A 20,196-nucleotide genomic window follows, 5' to 3' on the forward strand; every position below is an offset into this window, starting at 1 on the left:
CGCTGTCGCGAGTCCGCACCTTCATGCAAGGTCGTACTCGACCCGTTCCTTCACGCTCCGCTACCTCGACCTTGCAGCAGGTGGCTCCGGTTCCGTCTTCTACTTCGACTCAGACGGGATCGGAGCATCGGGGAGTTTCGACGATGCCGATGGCGCCGCTGACTCTACCTTCGTTGACGCGGCAGGAGGCCGGGTCATCGGGGTCGCAGCGGCTAGCTGCGGGTCTGGCCACGCCGGGTCTGCTGCCGGCGTCGGGGCTGGCTACGCAGCCGCTGCAGCCGGCGTCGCCGGTTTTGCAGCTGCAGCAGCAGCATGGCACGGCCACGGTGGGGTTGCAGCAGCAGCCGGGTTCGGTACAGCCGACCTCGCCGAGGGTGCACGAGCAGCTGCCGGACACGCTGCTCGCGACGCAGCAGCAGCCGGGCACACCGTCGTCACTCGCGGCGTGGCAGCAGCCGGACACGCTGCTCGCGGCGCAGCAGCAGCCGGGCACGCCGTCATCTCTCGCGGCGCAGCAGCAGCCGGACACGCTGCTCGCGGCGCAGCAGCAGCCGGCCTCGCTGCATGAGGAGCACCACCATCCGGCCTCGTCGGCCACAGCCACGCCTACGGAGGCATCTCCACCGCGGTCAGGATCGATGCAGGGGGCTACACCGCCTCCTACCCCTGCATCGAATGACTCGGCGCCAGCCTCGTCGGCGACTTCTCCGCGCTCGACTTCACCTTCGCCGGTTCCCACCTTGGAGCAGCCTCGTCCCACTTTTATCCCACCTGTTGTTCAGCCGACGGTGCGGAGGAGTGGGAGGTATGCGCTCGCAGAGGACGGGACCGGGGTCACGGACGAGGACGTCATGCAGAGGGCCATGCGACGTAAGGCGGAGATTAATCTCGACACGGCAGGTACTAAACATCCGTCCAAGTCTAGTGCCCTTGGGGTCTCATTGGGTAATACATCCGATGAGATCTCGGTTTCGGTTGATGTGTTGAGACAGACGGAACTTGATCGTTTAACGGTTGTTCCGAAAGTTTCCACTGGGCCTGAAACGTCCGTGATAGTAGATGATGAAGAGGATGACATCCTAGATGGTCAGCTTCTCTCGGCTATCATTGGCAATATCTCAGAAGTAGACTTAGAACACTCGGAGCTTAGTTCAGTCTATGATCTAAAAGCTTCAGCACGTGGTTCTCGGTCTTCAGCTGGAAAGAAGTCTCGTAGATATTGCAAGAGTTCTAAATCTAAAATAGTTTCTCAATGAATGGCATGTTTCGGAATAGCAGAGGTCTTGGAGACTTGGCTAAGCATTCTCACATTGCCGACGGTTGTAGAGATTATGATTTAGATTTTATTGCAATATCTGAGACGGGTAGGCGGAATTTCTCACAGTGTTTCCTCGACCGTTTATCAGGCGGGATTAACTTTCAGTGGTTTTCTCGCCCGCCTCGTGGTAGGTCTGGTGGCATTTTACTTGGCGTCCGCATAGACACCATGACTGTTCTAGCTAGTTCTGATGGTGAGTATCACATTAAGCTCGACATCCAGAATAAAGCTGACGGATTCATGTGGAATCTGGTTGCTGTGTATGGTGCTGCCCAGGACGCTTTTAAGGCTGACTTCTTACGTGAGTTGGTAAATCTTACTAAAGATAATCCCTATCAGATTTTGATCGGAGGCGATTTCAATCTATTAAGATTTCCTCATGAAAAAATAAAGGTCTTTTTGATGGACATTGGCCTTTCTTGTTTAACGCTGTCATTGATAGCCTTGACTTGAGAGAGGTGTTTATGTCCGGTCGACAGTTTACTTGGGCCAACAGCTTGCCTGAACCCACATACGAAAAGCTAGATCGCGTGTTGATGGATACCGAATGGGAAGATAAATACCCTATGGTGCTTGTCCGCGCACTAGAACGTATTGAAAAATTGTCTGACCATGCTCCTATCCTCCTAACTACTGGTAATCCCCGATCTGTTTATAAGAGGCCATTCAAATTTGAACTTGGCTGGTTACATAGAGAAGGGTTCCATGAAATGGTTAAGACGGTTTGGGAAAGACCGGTTGGTGGTGCCACTCCTATCTTGAGATGGAATAATAAAATGCGCGCAATGCGCAGACACCTCTCTGGTTGGGCGGCCCATATGTCTGGTATTCTTAAGAAAAAGAAGACTCGCTTATCAACCTTGATTGATGAGCTAGAGGCGCTGGCTGAGGTGAGACCGCTGTCTTCGCATGAGATTGAACTTAAGAATCAGTCCAATGCGCAGATAGCGAGTATCCTTCGCGAAGAGGAACTCAAATGGTATCAACGTTCCAAAGCCCAATTCATATTGGAAGGAGACTCAAATACGCGATATTCTCATGGCATAGCCAATGGGAGACATCGGAAAAAACATATTCACTCTCTTATTCAAGATGAAGGGTTGATTGAAGGCCATGAGCAACTCAAATCTTACATTACAAATTATTATAAAGTCTTGTTTGGTCCTCCGGATAAAGTTCACTTTCTCTAAACGAGGACTTAACAGCTGATATACCCCAAGTTTCTTTAGAGGAAAATGGCTTACTAACTGCACCTTATTCTGAGGAAGAAGTGCAGAAGGCTATTTTCCAAATGGAATGCAACAAAGCACCGGGTCCTGATGGTTTTCCGGCGGAGTTTTTGTTATCACCAGATTTTGGCTAAATCAGGAGGTGGGCCGCGATCAAGATGGGCTTGGGAGGTTACATATGGAAGAACTATGAAGCGGCCTTGCACGGAGAATTTGGGCTAGTTAGCCCGTGTATCTTAATATAATAGATTGTGTATTGGTTTAGAAGTTAGAGTTTATCTCGTGCACGGTTTAGTGCACGCCCACGTTAGAAAGTCCGCTGGACTATAAATATGTATCTAGGGTTTATGGAATAAACAACAACTCACGTTCAACCCCAAAAACAAACCAATCTCGGCGCATCGCCAACTCCTTCGTCTCGAGGGTTTCTATCAGGTAGCGACATGCTGCCTAGATCGCATCTTGCGATCTAGGCAAGCACAAGCCCCACGTTGTTCATGCGTTGCTCGTATCGAAGCGTTTTTGATGGCGAGCAACGTAGTTATCATTAGATGTGTTAGGGTTAGCATTGTTCTTCGTTTAAGCATGCTTATGTAGTGCAACCCTTGCATATCTAGCCGCCCTCACGCCTATCTCAGGTGTGGGGGCGGCACCCGCTTGATCATTATTTAGTAGATCTGATCCGTTACGATTGCTCCTTGTTCTACAAGGATTAGTTTAATATCTCGCAATAGTTAGGCCTTACAAAGGGGGAGGATCCGGTGGCACGTAGGGTGGCGTTCGCAAGTCCTAAACGGGATGTTCCTAGGATCAACTTCATGTTGGTTTTTTGGCCTTGTTTAGGATCGGCTTACGAGCACCGTGCGTGGCCGCAAGGCCCAACTCTGGAGTAGGATGATCCGATTATGCGGTGAAAACCCTAAATCGTCGTAGATCTCATTAGCTTCATCTTGATCAAGCAGGACCACCAAGTATTCGTGCACCCCGTACGGATCATGGGTGGATCGGCTCTTTGAGCCGATTCACGAGGATAACCCGAGAGCCGATCGAGGCTCGTATTTAACGTTTACATGTATGCCCCTGCGGAAGCTAAGCGAGGCATCTTCATCACCTTCCTGACCAGGTATAGGTCAGGTGGCACGCCCTTGCACTTCGCAACGCCGCATGTGACCAGAAGAGCATTGCGGGCCGTCGCTCGGAGGGGTCTCAGCCAGCCGCAGCTCTAGGCTCTTCCCGGCTCTACGGTGTTGACAAGGCCGCTGCCCGCCGGTGGGTTTTGGCGAGTCAACACATTTCGGCACGCCCGGTGGGACACTCGTCTACATCAACCACATCGCCATCTACGTCTGAGATGGCGGACGGCGCGCCAGTCACATGCGACGAGATCAAAGCCATCCTCGAAGCCGCACTCTTCGGCTCTTCCCACCGAACCCACTCCCATGGCGTCAGGGGGAGGGGTTCCACGCCCGAAGGCGCACTTGATGGGAGAGATCTCTCCACCCCGTCGGAGGAGCACACCAGGTCTTTGAAGCATGGGGATCTGCCCAAGGAGCTCAGAAGGAAACATGACGGGATCAAGGCAACCCGTGGAACCGAACTCATCGGCTCCGCTGAGAAGACCCGGCCGCACGACATCAGGCTCGGTAGAAACCCACGTCCGGGTCCCGGTGTCGACACGGTGGATCTCAGCCACCCCATAGATCAGCCAAAGTTTTCCTTTGGTGTCAATGTGGCAGGATCTGCAAGCCGCCATGACAAAGAGGAAACAGAAAGCAGCCACTCCCGTGGCAAGGATGAAGAGGGGGCCGATCCGCGCGACCAACCCCGATGTGAGGACAGGCGGTACCTGGCAAGAGGGGGAATAAGGAGCATGCGGTATCAACGCCCACACTCCAAGCACCCTCTCAACAAATACGAGCAACACCACGACCGACGTCGGCGCTACGACGCCGACGATGAAAGGAATTTCCGGTCTGATGCCGAGGTCGGAAGGTACCGCCAACATGGTAGAAGCAACAACGGGTACGATCGTCGCGCCGAAGGGAAGCCAAGGGGCAGAGTGACATGGATAGGCACCGGGACTGCCCGTTCTTCAAACATTGCTGGGACTCAGGGATGAGCCGATTGCCAACAATCAAGGACTGCCCAGAATGCAAACAAAGGAAGAAGGGTGCCGCTAACGTGTCTGTGTTCGGCCGGCTAGGGCCTTTCCCGCATCGGAACAAGCGTGCTGAGTCCCCTCAGATGGAAGATCTCGAGGAGCTGGAGGACGGTGGTGAAGAATACAAATATCATCAGCCCAGATGGTGCCCTGATGGGCTCAGCCGTTCCCAGAAGCAAAAAGTCCAGCGTCCGCGTGAGTTGGAAGAAACCGAAAGATTATACCTGCGCACGCTAAGGAAGGCACGGCCTGATCCGGCCGCCAAAATTCTGCGAACCCCGGACGAGGAGGGTGAGCCACAAAGAAAAGAGTGGCGCCCGAGCGAGAGAAAAGCCGATGATGAAACATCGGCCGGCACAAATATGGTGTTTATCCTCCCGTCGGAGTTCGGTGCTCCGAGGATTAGATGAGACATCCGTGGCACAACTTGATCTGCGGCCCACGGCCGGTTATCTTTGAGAAGCCACGAGACGGGAGCTACGAGCATCCGAAGGCCCCGTACTTACGAGGATATATCGATGGGAGGCCTGTGAACGGGATGCTCGGTGGACACCGGAGCGGCGATTAACATCATGCCGTACTCTATGCTACGTCGGCCGGGGCGCTCGAGTTCGGATCTAATCAAAACCAACGTAACGTTGAGCGACTTCAACGGCCAAGCGTCCGAGGCACAAGGAGTTCTGAATGTGGATCCGACCGTAGGAAGAAAAACCATCCCTACGGCGTTCTTTATCGTTGATAGCACGAGCAGTTATGCTTTGTTTTGCTTGGGAAGAGATTGGATCCACGCCAACCGCTGCATTCCCTCCACGATGCACCAATGCATAATACGGTGGGATGGTGATGAGGTAGAGGTCGTCCAAGCCGACGACTCGGCCGAAGTTTCAACGGCCGGCATGAACGCATGGGAAGCAGCGAGGCCAAGAACCCCTCTCAGGCATCAAATTGGACGACTGCGAGCGCATCGACGTGACAAAGGGAAGGGTTAAGCTAGTTTTATCCACTGGCCTGACCATGTAGTTGAAGCCAAGCGATGTACAAGATTGTCAAGGCTGATCCTTGTGATCGGCCCCAAGGGTCTATGAAGGAACAGTACAAAACCTTCACTGAGCAAACAGCGTGGAGGCCGATTCCAGTAATCGGCCGTGAATATCCTCACCATCCATACTGCCTGGGTTCAACACATTCACGGTCCATCAGAGCCGATGTCATCAAATCTCTTGACAGAATCGGCTCGGGGGCGCCCAAGTGGATAAAACACGAGGGTATGCAGTAGAAGAGTCTCATCCTTTGATGGTGGATATTGGAGCATGGGGGCCGATACACAAGTCGGCCGAAAAAATTCGAAAATTTTCAGGAATAGCCGATGCATAGACATCGACTTAAGAGCAGGGGGCTAGTTCCCTCCAAGAGTCTGGAGGGTGTCAGAAATGCGAAGACGTTCTCACCGGAAGTTGCTTCAGCCTGCCGAAGATGATGAGCCGATCTGATCAGCAAGGCGCAAGGTTTGGACTGAAAAAGCTCGGGGGAGGGCGGCTCGCCCTGAAATTCCCTCACTCTAAAGAGCCGATTTGTTCTGAATCGGTTGATACGGCGTTGCGAGTTGGAAACCAAGGATGATTGACGTGATCAGCTCGCTGCTATTCTCACCTTGAAGGCCCGGGGGCAGCTCACCTTGAAGGTCTGCTGCTCCGGGAGCCGATTTCGTTGGGATCGGCCGAACTACGCACCACAAGTTACCTGAAGAATGGTGCTTATGTTGCAAAATTATCATAGCCTGCTGGATCGGCTGTATGGACCCTCAACGGAAGGGAGGTGATCGGCTGGAGGCCCTGCGGGATAGCTCTCTTGGACAAGGTTGAGCCCGCCCCGAAATCTCAATGGTGATGATCCATCCTTTATCCTCGCCTTGGCTGAGGCTCGGGGGGCAGCTCGCCCTCGAGGTCTAACCAACTCTGTCGAAGTGGGCCCACTCTTCGTGACGGCTCGTTCAAAGACGGTGTTTATTGTAGAAGGAAGGCTGTCGGAGCTGAACGAGCAGAATTCGGAGAGGATAATGAAAAGGAGACCGACATTATTTCGGGAGTTACGCCGCTAGGTTCAACATGTCATCTTGAGTGAGATCCGTGGATTCGCGCGAGTAAGGCTTGGCCTTGTGTGGCAAGGAGTTTGGGTGCGGGTGGATCTATCTCGAAATTTAGTGTGGGAGACCGATGCGATGCCATCGGCTTGTTTGGGCATTGTCCGGGGTGGCAATCGGCGAGAATCGGGGAGGGAAGACAATCGGCTAAATTATCATAAAGGGAATCGGCGAGAATCGAGTTGGGGAATTTCTTCATTGATAAGCCAGATTTCTTACGAGAGAAGAGCTGATTGCTCTCAAAAGGAAAGACCAGGGGGATACATTGCCCCGTCGCGCTACTGCTAGCCCTATGCTAAGACCCTATCTAGGGGCCGGCTGCCGCCCTCGTCGTCGTCGTCGTCGCCGTCATCGCCATCTGCCGGCGCTGCTCCCTGCCGGCTCGTCATCGCTGCTCCGGCGGCCGCCGATAGGACCCTCGTCGTCTTCATCCTCTTCGTCGGCATCGTCGTCACTATCGACGTCGGCTGAAGTTCCCGAGCCGAAGGTGGCGGCGTTTGGCCGGCGGCTCGTCGGAGGAGCTGTCTTCATCCTCCTCCTCCTCTCCCTCCTCCTTCACCTCCTCGGAGGTGGTGAAGTCCGCCCAGGAGAAGCGGTCGTCTTCGCTCTCCACCACCGCTTCCTCGTCAGCAAGGAAGCGGAGGTCGCTCTCCCCGTCGGTTTGGGATTTGTCATCCTCGGACCGGACGGAGGAGTCATGGTCCTCTTTGTCCCACTTTGTCGGGGCAAGGATGTCGTACGCCGCTTGCGTACCCCACGAGGGCGTCGACTCTCGGATGGGAGAGGACACGTGGGAAAGATCCGACGAAGAAGAAGAGGAAGAGGAAGATGACATGGTTGCGGGGGAGGGTTTTTGGAGTGCCACTGCGGAAGGGGTAAAGAAGAGAACTGTTCGTTGCGGCTAAATAAAAGGAGGTGGGGGTTTTTAATTTCCGAGCGGTTCTCGAGGACATGGTGCCAAAGCTGTCAAATCGTGCGAGAGAAGTTGGGAAGGCAAGTCGTCATGATGAGGCATGCTGCGACGGTTCCGCTCTGCCGTGATACGACCCCTGCGAGGAAAAAACGAGTGGTTTTGAAATTATCATTACCAAAACCGAGGGGGCATGTGTTATCACCGGATTTTGGCTAAATCGGGAGGTGGGCCGCGATCAAGATGGGCTTGGGAGGTTACATATGGAAGAACTATGAAGCGGCCTTGCACGGAGAATTTGGGCTAGTTAGCCCGTGTATCTTAATATAATAGATTGTGTATTGGTTTAGAAGTTAGAGTTTATCTCGTGCACGGTTTAGTGCACGCCCACGTTAGAAAGTCCATTTGGACTATAAATATGTATCTAGGGTTTATGGAATAAACAACAACTCACGTTCAACCCCAAAAACAAACCAATCTCGGTGCATCGCCAACTCCTTCGTCTCGAGGGTTTCTATCGGGTAAGCGACATGCTTGCCTAGATCGCATCTTGCGATCTAGGCAGCACTAAGCACGTTGTTCATGCGTTGCTCGTACTGAAGCGTTTTTGATGGCGAGCAACGTAGTTATCATTAGATGTGTTAGGGTTAGCATTGTTCTTCGTTTAAGCATGCTTATGTAGTGCAACCCTTGCATATCTAGCCGCCCTCACGCCTATCTCAGGTGTGGGGGCGGCACCCGCTTGATCATTATTTAGTAGATCTGATCCGTTACGATTGCTCCTTGTTCTACAAGGATTAGTTTAATATCTGCAATAGTTAGGCCTTACAAAGGGGGGAGGATCCGGTGGCACGTAGGGTGGCGTTCGCAAGTCCTAAACGGGATGTTCCTAGGATCAACTTCATGTTGGTTTTTGGCCTTGTTTAGGATCGGCTTACGAGCACCGTGCGTGGCCGCAAGGCTCAACTCTGGAGTAGGATGATCCGATTATGCGGTGAAAACCCTAAATCGTCGTAGATCTCATTAGCTTCATCTTGATCAAGCAGGACCACCAAGTATTCGTGCACCCCGTACGGATCATGGGTGGATCGGCTCTTTGAGCCGATTCACGGGATAACTCGAGAGCCGATCGAGGCTCGTATTTAACGTTTACATGTATGCCCTGCGGGAAGCTAAGCGAGGCATCTTCATCACCTTCCCGACCGGGTATAGGTCAGGTGGCACGCCCTTGCACTTCGCAGCGCCGCGTGTGACCAGAAGAGCATTGCGGGCCGTCGCTCGGAGGGGTCTCAGCCAGCCGCAGCTCTAGGCTCTTCCCGGCTCTACGGTGTTGACAAGGCCGCTGCCCGCCGGTGGGTTTTGGCAGTCAACAGTTTTATCAAACTTTCTGGGACACTAATAAAGTGGATCTTCTAGATTTGTTCAGTGCTCTGCATATGGGACAACTAGAATTATTTCGTCTAAATTTTGGTGAAGTAATCTTGTTACCGAAAGTTAATGAGGCAGAAAGGATTCAACAATATAGACCTATTTGCCTCTTAAATGTAAGTTTCAAGATTTTCACGAAAGTGGCCACCATTAGACTTAATACGGTTGCGGATCATGTCGTTCAGCCATCACAAACCGCTTTCATGCAAGGAAGAAATATTCTTGATGGAGTGGCGGTTTTGCATGAGACAGTACATGAGATGCATACTAAGAAATTAAACGGGGTTATTTTGAAATTAGATTTTGAAAAGGCTTATGACAAGGTCAAGTGGTCTTTCCTACAACAGACTCTCAGGATGAAAGGTTTTTCTCCTGAATGGCGCACTTTAATAAATGATTTTGTGTATGGAGGTAGTGTGGCAATTCGGGTTAATGATGACACCGGCCATTATTTCCAAACACGAAAAGGGTTACGCCAAGGGGATCCGTTATCACCTATGTTATTTAACATTGTGGCGGATATGCTGGCTATACTCGAAGAGCGGGCCAAGTCCGATGGTCAAATTGAAGGGGTGATTCCACATCTGGTTGATGGCGGTTTATCTATTCTTCAATATGCCGATGATACAATTCTATTTATGGATCATGATCTCGAAAAAGCTCACAACCTGAAATTAATCTTGGTGGCTTTTGAGCAGTTGTCGGGATTGAAAATTAATTTCCATAAAAGTGAATTGTTCTGTTTCGGTGATGCCCAAGATGATACAGCTCTCTATACAGAGTTGTTCGGTTGTGGGCAAGGCCAATTTCCTATTCGCTATTTGGGTATTCCGATTCATTACCGGAGACTCACGATTGCTGAATGGAAAATAGTAGAAGAAAGATTACAGAAGCGCCTTAGTAGTTGGAAAGGCAAATTGCTATCCCTGGGAGGAAGATTGGTACTCATTAATTCGGTACTGACAAATATGGTACTGTATATGTTATCATTCTTCCTGTTGCCAAAAGGAATTCTGCATAAACTCGATTATTATCGATCTAGATTCTTTTGGCAAGGTGATAGCGAGAACAAGAAATATCGACTGGTTAAATGGAGTGTAGTTTGTAGTCCCAAAGATCAAGGCGGGCTTGGAGTTCATGACCTGGAGGTCAAGAACTCAGCTCTGCTGGGTAAATGGCTTTTTAAGCTCCTTACCGAGGATGGGATTTGGCAAACTATTCTTCGGAGAAAATATATCGGCTCCAAGACGTTATCTCAAGTGGTTTGGAAACCTGGAGATTCACACTTCTGGGCTGGTCTAATGGCGACAAAAAATGTCTTTTTTCGTCATGGTACTTTCTCAATCAAGAATGGAACACAGATACGGTTCTGGGAAGATGCTTGGTTAGACAATGCACCGCTAAGTGAACAGTATCCTGCGTTGTATAGTATCGTTCGTCGCAAAGGAGATACCATTGCCACTGTAATGGCTACCTCTCCACCGAATGTGACGTTCAGACGTGTTTTGCTAGGACATCGGCTAATGGCATGGAATGCTTTAATTCAGAGGTTGGGGGATGTTAACTTAACGCCTGAACCAGATGAATTTAGGTGGAATTTACATGTAGATGGCTCTTTCTCGGTAAAATCTTTATACAGCGTCATACTTCATTCTGATTTACCGGTTGATAATAATAAGAAAATTTGGAAGATGAAGATACCATTAAAAATAAAAATATTTGGATGGTATCTTCGTCGAGGAGCCATCCTCACCAAAGACAATCTTGTTAAGCGGAATTGGCACGGAAGCACTCGATGTGTTTTTTGTCATCATGACGAAACTATTAAACACCTCTTCTTTCAGTGCCAGTTTGCGAGATCTATTTGGTCTGTCATCCAAGTAGCGTCTACCTTGTATCCTCCCACTAGTGTGGCCAATATCTTTGGTAATTGGCTTCATGGTATAGGTTCAAGGTTCAAGTTGCTTCTTAGAGTGGGGGCGCTAGCAGTTATCTGGGCACTTTGGCTGAGTAGAAATGACAAGATTTTTAATGACAAAAATTTCTCCTTGTTGCAGGTCATCTACAGATGTACAGAGATTCTTCGTTCATGGTTACCTCTTCAGCGCATGGAGAACCGAGACCTCTTTACGGAGGTCTGTACACGGTTGGCTACGGCGAGGGATACTTTTTCCCTACATGGGTGGCAGCATAGTCTACGGATTGAAGCTCCACCCACACCTTAGGCGTTATATGATTCATCGTTTCGATATGTATTTCGCCTACATATTTTTTAGTTTGGTATCTTTTTTGGACTTGAGACTCAAAAACGGCTGTGTGCATCCTGGTTATGCAGAGGCTGGATGTAATTGCTTTCCCAAAAGGTAATAAAGCATCCTTTATCGAAAAAAACCATTCAGTCCTAACTTTTCATATCAGATTATCTTATTTTCTTGATGTACCCATGTTTATGCTTCATCAAGACTGAACATATCCATGTGATTCTCGCTCGCGCGCCATGAGTAGTTTGGCAAAGGTTTCAGGCTGTGAAGCTTTCGGTTTGTGTTCTTTACTCCGATCGAGGGGAATCACAGCAGTCCAGCTAAGCTGGTGGTTAAACAAAGTTGTAAAGCTGAGGCCGTATAAATTACTCTAGTTGAGTTTGCAGCGGTAGGTGAGGTGAGGCAGGGCCGATACGAGCGCTCGGCATCGGCCCATACGATATACTCCGACACGGACGGCGATGCTACAGTACCACCACCACCACCAATGACGCGAAGCACACTCTCTGCACGAGCTCGAGCTCTAGGGACGACGGCGGCAGCACTGATGCTGACGCTGGTGGCCTGTGCAGCACCGAGCCGACCACCCGCCGTAGGGCTGCCCGGCTGCGTCACGTCGTGCGGGGACGTGGAGGTGCCGTACCCGTTCGGCATAGGCCCGGCCAACTGCTCCCTGCCGGGGTTCAACCTGACCTGCGTCGACGGCAGAGGCAGAGGCCAGGGCTCCCCAAGGCTGCTCCTCGGCGTCGGCGACCTTGAAGTCAAAGGAATCGGCCTCAAAAGCGCCCTCATGACAGTCGTCTACAGCGGCGGCATAGAGATGAGCGGGTCCGACGCCCTCGAGGGCCGCGGCACCTTGTTCGGCGGCCTTCCGGACGACGGACCCTACAGGCTGGCGGGCGATAACCAGCTCACCGTGCTGAGCTGCAACACGGCGGCGACGGTGAGGAACGGCAACGTCACCATGAGCGGCTGCTTCACCTTCTGCCATGAAGGCTGGAACCTTGAGCTGGCCAGCGGATGCAACGGCATGGGTTGCTGCCGCGCGCCCATCGTCACCAACCCGCGCGAGGAGGCGGAGGGGATGCTGGTCTACGGCGGCTCCTACGACGTGGAGATCAAATGGTTCGGTTTTGACCACACCGCTGACCTGCAGCTAGCTCCCGTGCACGTGCTGGTGGCGGCGCAGGGATGGTTCGACCAGCACTTCGGCTCCGACGTGCTCTTCGATAATCCGCCCAACCTCGCAAGGATGCCAGTTCCAGTGATACTGGAGTGGGAGGTCGTTGGGGACGCCGCCGTACCGGACACCGACGGCGACCCAACAAGAGAATGCGGCCGAACAGGGCGTAGACGAGGCTATACATGCTCCTGCAGCTATGGTTACCAAGGCAATCCCTACCTCCCCGACGGTTGTAAAGGTACCTTCTCCATTCTCCTTTAGTTTGCACTGTACTTTTCCCCTCCAAACTTCTTTCTTAGTCTTTCCTTAAAAAAAAACTTTTTTCGTTGTCTTATTATTATTGACTTATTTTCTAGACACTGACGAGTGCGAGGATCCGGCAAAAAAAGGCTGCTTCGGTCGATGTACAAACAAAAATGGAACATTTGAGTGCGTCTGCCCGCCTGGTACCCAGGGCGACCCCCACATGCCCGGTGGATGCGTCAATTCTTCCACGGTCACAGGTGACCTGCAACTTAATTTGGCACTTCTATTTTTTTAGGTCAAATTGATGGTTAAAGTTGGACACCAAAATAGTGTGTACGTGTCATGTATATATAGACGCAAGGATTACCAAACCCGTGTTGTAATGGTTATTCAAGTGTTGAGAAAATAGTCGCAACCATGATGATGACCTACTCCCTCCGTCCTCAAATAAGTGGACATCTAGTTCTAAACTTTGTCCACAAAAAAGTGTACTCATATCTTTCCAATGCATTTTAATTGGATAGAGATTTGGTGCACATGGGCACCAGTGATCCCGTTTTTAAAATAAATTAAATATCATATTTTTGAATTTCAAAAATTTCTGAAAAAAATATATGCATATAGCCAATAATGTATCCCACAAACGTGTAAAATATCAATTTCAAATACTTTATATTTTAAGCTACACAAAAAAGACAAAAGTGCAGATCTGGGTAGTCATTTTCAAATCTACAAAAATATGTCAGATTTTGTTATTTTTTTCTAGCTCAAATTAAAAATAATTTTGGGTTGAGATTTTCCATTATTGTGAGATGTATCACTAACAATCTACATAATTATTTTTCAGATTTTTTGATAACTAAAAAATATTTTTAATTTTTTTTTAGAATGGCGAGAGCACTGGAGCTCGGGAGCCAAATATACTTTTCGATTTTAATTGCTTCTCTCTCATCGCACGGAAATTAAACCCAATAATATTGAGCATATGTTCTCCTTGTTTTCTACATGCACTTAGCTCATTGGGGGTGAAAGTATTAAAGATGAGAGATGTATCTTCCGAATGCATTTTTCACTCCACTTCATAATTTGTCTTCGAAAACCCCCGTGTACACTTATTTGTGGACGGAGGGAGTAGTTACCGAACCATTAGGTGTAAATTTATTGATGTATAGTGTTGAGTGAAATTTTGCCATACACCTTGGTTAATATAAAGTTATCAAGATCTTTACTGCCTCCGATTCAATAAATAAGGCTTATCTTTAAAAAGTCAAAAACATGTAAAGTATGACCAAGCTTTCACAAAGAATAATTAACATGCATAATACAACAAAGGTATCATTAGATACATCATGAAATATATTTTTATATGATATCTATAGAATATCATATTTACTGAAAGATTTCCTAAAATTTGTTTGGCTTGAAGCTTTATTTATTAAAATGGAGGTAGTAGTAACTAATTAAGTTCCAAAAATATTCAATAATACACTCAACTATAGAAGGTGGTAACAACGCGTGAACTAGCAAACACATTACCATGGCGATAACTTATGACCTAAAAAAGGTCGCCAAAACATTTCAAATGACATAAACATGTGAGGTTGGTATCTTTTTAAGTTTACCATTGATAAGTTAACTAGTGCGGTTTGGTAACTTTTATCTCAAACAAAAAAAACTATTGAAACATATCAAGATGTGATCTAGTTTGGAAATTTTTGTAGCAACTAATTTATTGGTTAAAGTGAATCTTTAATCCATTTTTTTGTTTCATACATAGAATATTTTGAATTAGTAGAGAACCGTGGTGGTGGTGGTGGGGTGGGGGGGGGGGCGTTAGAAAAAATTTCTCCTGTACTTAGTTAAGAAAATAGAAAAAAATCAAATAGCTGAAGGCACCAAAAGTAACCTGAAGTGGACGATGTAGAACTTGGTAGCTTTTGAGGCTTCCACTTGTTGTGCTCCAAGCCCAAAGCTTTTGCAAAGTGGTGTTGCTTATCAAACAGTCGATCTTCTCAATTGTCCCTAAAATTAGAAATCTAGAAGTCTATATTTGGTTACCGAACACATGTTACCACGTCACCTGCGCATATGCAGCAGTTCTTCAAGGAGATTGTTAAAAGCCTGTCTGGAATACATATTTTAAAAGAGCATAAACTACAAAAAAACTTTTGAAGTGTTTATATGAACATATGGTGGTTCTTGAGATGGAGATAAGCTAGGCAGATGACCATGTATTTTCACTAGTAGCTTCTTTTTATAAGAGTTTAAATTAGAGCAAGCTTGTGAAGTGTTTATGGTGGTTCTTGTCATGGAAAATAATGCGGGTGGTAATGTATTTCCACTAGTAGTTTTATGTAATGGAGAGTATTTGGCTAACGTTTCCAAATCTAATTTGATGCAGGAGAATGCCAGAGGTTGTGCGGCAACATTCGTGTGCCACACCCATTCGGTATTCAGGGCACAACTGCAGGGACGGCGGGCAGCTGCTATATGCCAGGGTTCAACCTCACCTGCGACACCACAACCCACGGCCACCCGCGGCTGCTCGTCGGCGACACCGGTTTCTTCCGAGTCATTGAGTTTGACCTCCCTAACTCGGCGCTGCGCGTCGCACATTCCGGCCCCATTTTGAACATCAGCTCTCATGGTCATGGTCCCGCGTTCTATTTCGAGGGAGAAGCCACTAACGATGGTTCTGAGCCGCGGATCTTTGAACGCCGCGAGGCGCCCTACTCAGTGTCGACACGGAACGAGCTCATCCTCATGGGGTGCAACGCGATGGCGAGCATGTATGAAGACGACGGTGACCAGATCGCCATCAGCGGCTGCGCCTCCGTGTGCCCTGACAACGTGACGGACAGCAGGTATATCGACGGGGCGCTGAAGTGCTACGGCACGGGCTGCTGCCAGGCGCGCATATGCATGTCCACCAACGGCATGCTGCCCAGCTTGGTGTCTTACGAGCAGATTGACAAGAAGCGAAGCCCCATGCCTGCGTACGTGTTAATCGCAGAGGCGGGGTGGTTCGATGGTCAGCAGAATGTCTCAGGCAAGTCCCGGTCGGTAGCGGCGCAGGACGTCCCCATGGTTCTGCAGTGGGAGGTCTTGCCACTACCATCAGGCTTACCCACACCTGACGCCAAATCGCACCCGAATTGCACTCACCAAGTAAGGCAACAACTGTGCAAGAGCGTGCATAGCACCTGCAGAGCAGGAAAAAGAGGTTACACATGCCATTGCGAGGAGAGATACCAGGGCAACCCCTATAGCCCCGAAGATGATGGGTGCAGAGGTTAGCTTAGCATGTTAGATATATGCAGGTTAAGTTGTACTCAATTGATTTCCTTTCGTTCTCTGAAATCTCACTAATGGTTTTACCATTTTGTTTTTGACTCCAGGTCACCACGGCATCCAATTAACTACAGGTGAGAGCAGTAATGCTTCAGCTTTGCGACCATAATAAGTTTCTTTAAGTAGCAACTGTATCACTGCACTAGCTGCCATTGCTCCAGGTAGTACACAAAAATATCGGTGATAATAATTGTGCAATCATGTAATTTCTTAGGTGCATATATCGTTATTGGAGTTGCTATTGGGGCAGGACTCATACTTTCGGCTCTCAGTGTTGTCTTCATTTCCAACAAACTGAAACATAGGAGAGCAAAAATGTTGAAGTGGAAATTCTTCGAGCAAAATCGGGGGCGACTGTTGCAACAGTTGGTTTCACAGAGAGCTGATATTGCAGAAAGAATGATCATACCCTTGGAAGAGCTGGAGAAAGCAACGAATAATTTTGATAAATCCCGTGAGCTCGGTGGTGGAGGGCATGGTACAGTCTACAAAGGGATTTTATCAGACAAGCATGTCGTCGCTATCAAGAAACCGAAAAAGGTGATACAAAAGGAGATTGATGAGTTCATCAATGAGGTTGCCATCCTATCACAGATCAATCATAGAAATGTGGTGAAACTCTATGGTTGCTGCCTGGAGACAGAAGTCCCGATGTTAGTCTACGAATTCATATCCAATGGAACCCTTTATGACCACCTTCATGCCCAGGGCCCAAGTTCGTTGTCATGGGACAATAGGTTGCGGATTGCAACTGAGACTGCCGGATCTCTGTCATACCTTCACTCAACAGCTTCTGTACCAATCATTCACAGAGATATCAAATCTGGTAACATACTTTTGGACGATTCTCTTACATCAAAGATAGCAGACTTCGGTGCTTCAAGATATGTTCCAATCGATAGGTCAGGTGTAACAACAATGGTACAAGGTACAAGAGGGTATTTGGACCCTATGTACTTCTACACAGGGAGACTCACAGAGAAAAGTGATGTTTATAGCTTTGGAGTTATGCTGGTAGAATTGCTGACTAGAAAAAAGCCATTTTCATATTTGTCTTCTGAAGGAGAGGGCCTTGTTGTGGATTTTGCTACCTTGTATGCTGAAGGAAATTTGTCACAGATATTAGATCCACAAGTTATGGAGGAGGAAGACCAAAATGTACAAAAAGTCGCTGCACTTGCAGTAGAATGTATAAAGTTAAGACGGGAGGACCGTCCAACAATGAAACAAGTGGAGTCAACACTTGGAAGCATTCAATCAGACAAACAACATGTTCCAGATACTACCTTGGACAATGCACATGGCGATGGTATCGCAATGAATTATCCATCAGCTGCAGATGGAAGTGATGAATCGGCCAGAAGATATAGTATGGAAGAGGAGTTCATGTTATCTTCCAGGTATCCTCGGTAGTTCTGTCTAAGAGTGAGTTAAACAAACTGAATTCCCTATTTGTGTAACTTGTAGTGTTGACCTCCTGGATACTCCCCCTAGTGATGTATATACTGTGTGAGTGCAGGTACCACTAGTCATCAGGTCGTGCACAAGCATGGGGTAGTAAATTTTATCTATAATTACCACATGTATGTATTTATGGTCTCATTTTTTTACTTGATACATTTGTGGTCTTTTAATGCGTTAGTAAAGTGGACGAACATACTGACTTGCTTATCCCAATTACCTACTCCATAACAAAAAAAAGGAGGCTTCATACATGGTTTCCTCTATCTAACGCAGAAAACTATTGCTCGACACTTATTAACAACCAGAGTAAAATTTATCGGGTTGAATGCTAAATGTGTTCACATAATAAAAGGCAAATCTTACCACCCCTTTAGAGATGACAAAATTAAAGATAATGCACCAAAAAAATTTATTATTTAATACTCGTACAACTTCGTTTTCAAATCTGGAACTACAAAGGGAAATATAGATTTGAGCACATGAAACAAAAGTTTGTATTTTATGTTATGCACATAAATGTTTGGTTGAGTTTTGTTTGGCTTGATATGTAGCTGATTTCGATCTAATAGAGATAGAACACAGAAGCAATCATAACCAACGAAATCAGTTGGTCCATGTAATAATATTTAAACATCAGGATCAGAGCGTGTAAAAATTGATCAGTTCTATCGTGCAAGTAGGCAAGTACTGCTAGAAGCTTGTGTCTTGTTGCAATATATGAGAATGACATGAGTGAGAAATGCCATTCCACCCGAAGAATTCATAATGCTAGACAATCCTTGCAACTATATATAAAAGGGCTAGGATAAGAGCCCTACAGAAATATGTACGGGTAACAGGTAAGATTAGAGATGGTTATAAATATGCGGAGGATTTGAAGCACCAATGTGGTCTAAGAAAATACCATGACTCCATTCTCCAGATATAAACTTAAATAAATGTTGCAGAACTAACCTTCACCAATGACATATGGCTTTGAGCTGCTGATTGTTGAGTTATGCGTGCTTTTGCATGCCCCACCATAAGTTTAGAATTTCTATACTTACATTCGTATGGATATAAATAAGCTCAAGTCAGGTTCAATTGATTCTAGATAGATTTTAGTCAAAAAAATCCTAAATTTAAGACAATTAATTTAGATCGAATGGAGTATTTCCTTTTTTTTTTGCTTTCAGGTTTATTCTAAAAAAACCTATGTTTTTCCACATGCATCGCACCCACCGTATATCACGGAGGCCACCAGCTAGCAGGGCTAGCTTAGCAAATTGCTGAAACCTCTTTGCCCCTGTTATAAGAAATAAACACATCAGCGGACTGATGTGGAGAGGAAAATCAGTCACTACGAATTCGCTCATACAATATTACCAAAAAGAAATTCCATGATACAACAATTTGATTGTCCCAGATTAGACCATGGACAGAGTAGACAGGCAGCCGGAAAAGATCAATCAATAATGATGGAGCAGCTTACGAATCTAATTTGAAGAGAAATTGGACTGTTTACCTCTGATCGGTGAGACAACTCTCAGCGGCCCCCAACATTGCGGCAGATGTGAGGAAGCATGGAAACTCTCACAGTTTTTTTTTTTTTTTTTTTTTTTTTTTTTGAGATAACCAGCTGCGATCAATTAAACGGCACACTCAGATGCTAACACAGTTACAAGAAAGTCAGGAGGATCAATCCCCCACACCTCACAACACTTATTCTCGCAGCCAAAACGGGCTAAAGAATGCGCGACCTTGTTACCCGTACGACGCACATGCCTAACTGAGTGATCGGTGAAGTCCTTCAGCATCGATTTTATTTCCTGGACTAAAGGTCCATGTATGGACCTGTCCATGTCGTTGCTTCTGATCTCTCACAGTTGTTGTTGCTGAGGAACATGGCCGGCATGAAGGGTAGATGCGACCGGTACTGGATGACCGTGCCACAAATCAATGAGACGAAGATCAGTTGTTCGGTGAATCGCACAAATCAATGAGAAGAAGATCAATTGTTTGTTGAATCGCACGCCCTGCCTAATCGTAGGCGAGGTGATGCTGACATCTCTGTTTTTCTCCTTGTAGACAGAAAAGAGTCACGCCGGTAAAACACGGCACACGCCATCCAATGGCTAGCCATACATGATGTCTAGATCGGATGGATAACTTTTACCGTCTTCGGGAATAACTGTGGTAGCTCCTAGGAAGTCTCCAATTAGTAGTAATTGAAGTAAAGTAGATTGTATGTATTAAATCCAATATTATTGGCATCCTAAGAATTACTCAAGTTCAGTGAGACCAATCACATACATATCCTTTTTTTAAAAGCTTTACAGTAGGTTTACCCCACTGTTATTTTTATATATAAATTGCATACATATTCTCATGACCCTAGGTGCTATGCAAAATTAGGGTTCCTTTGATTTAAAGGATAGGAAAAGCATAGAAATAGGAAAGGTATAGGGTTGAAATGGCATGTCTACTTGAATCGTATAGAAAGATGAAGTGTGTTTGATTGTAACA

General features: G+C 47.4%; 1 protein-coding gene across 1 annotated transcript; it reads left to right on the top strand.

The window, feature by feature from the left end:
- The first annotated feature begins 143 nt into the window (after positions 1 to 143).
- On the top strand, positions 144 to 17,640 carry LOC124695375 (wall-associated receptor kinase 4-like). Its single transcript, XM_047228228.1, has 4 exons — positions 144 to 1,212; positions 11,834 to 12,868; positions 12,987 to 13,133; positions 16,442 to 17,640. Exons 1-4 carry the CDS (start codon positions 144 to 146, stop codon positions 17,638 to 17,640), a joined length of 3,450 nt encoding a protein of 1,149 aa, XP_047084184.1.
- The last annotated feature ends 2,556 nt before the right edge of the window (positions 17,641 to 20,196 follow it).

Source organism: Lolium rigidum, chromosome 3, assembly GCF_022539505.1.
Source record: "Lolium rigidum isolate FL_2022 chromosome 3, APGP_CSIRO_Lrig_0.1, whole genome shotgun sequence".
In the NCBI taxonomy this organism is placed as follows: Eukaryota; Viridiplantae; Streptophyta; class Magnoliopsida; order Poales; family Poaceae; genus Lolium; species Lolium rigidum.

What these genes read in the sequence shown, in the direction of transcription:
- LOC124695375 (XM_047228228.1), top strand. Translation starts at nt 144, where the DNA reads ATGCCGATGGCGCCGCTGACTCTACCTTCGTTGACGCGGCAGGAGGCC. An exon ending in TTCAGCTGGAAAGAAGTCTC is followed by an intron (nt 1,213 to 11,833) that starts GTAGATATTGCA and finishes TTGAGTTTGCAG; the next exon opens with CGGTAGGTGAGGTGAGGCAG. An exon ending in CAATTCTTCCACGGTCACAG is followed by an intron (nt 13,134 to 16,441) that starts GTGACCTGCAAC and finishes GTAATTTCTTAG; the next exon opens with GTGCATATATCGTTATTGGA.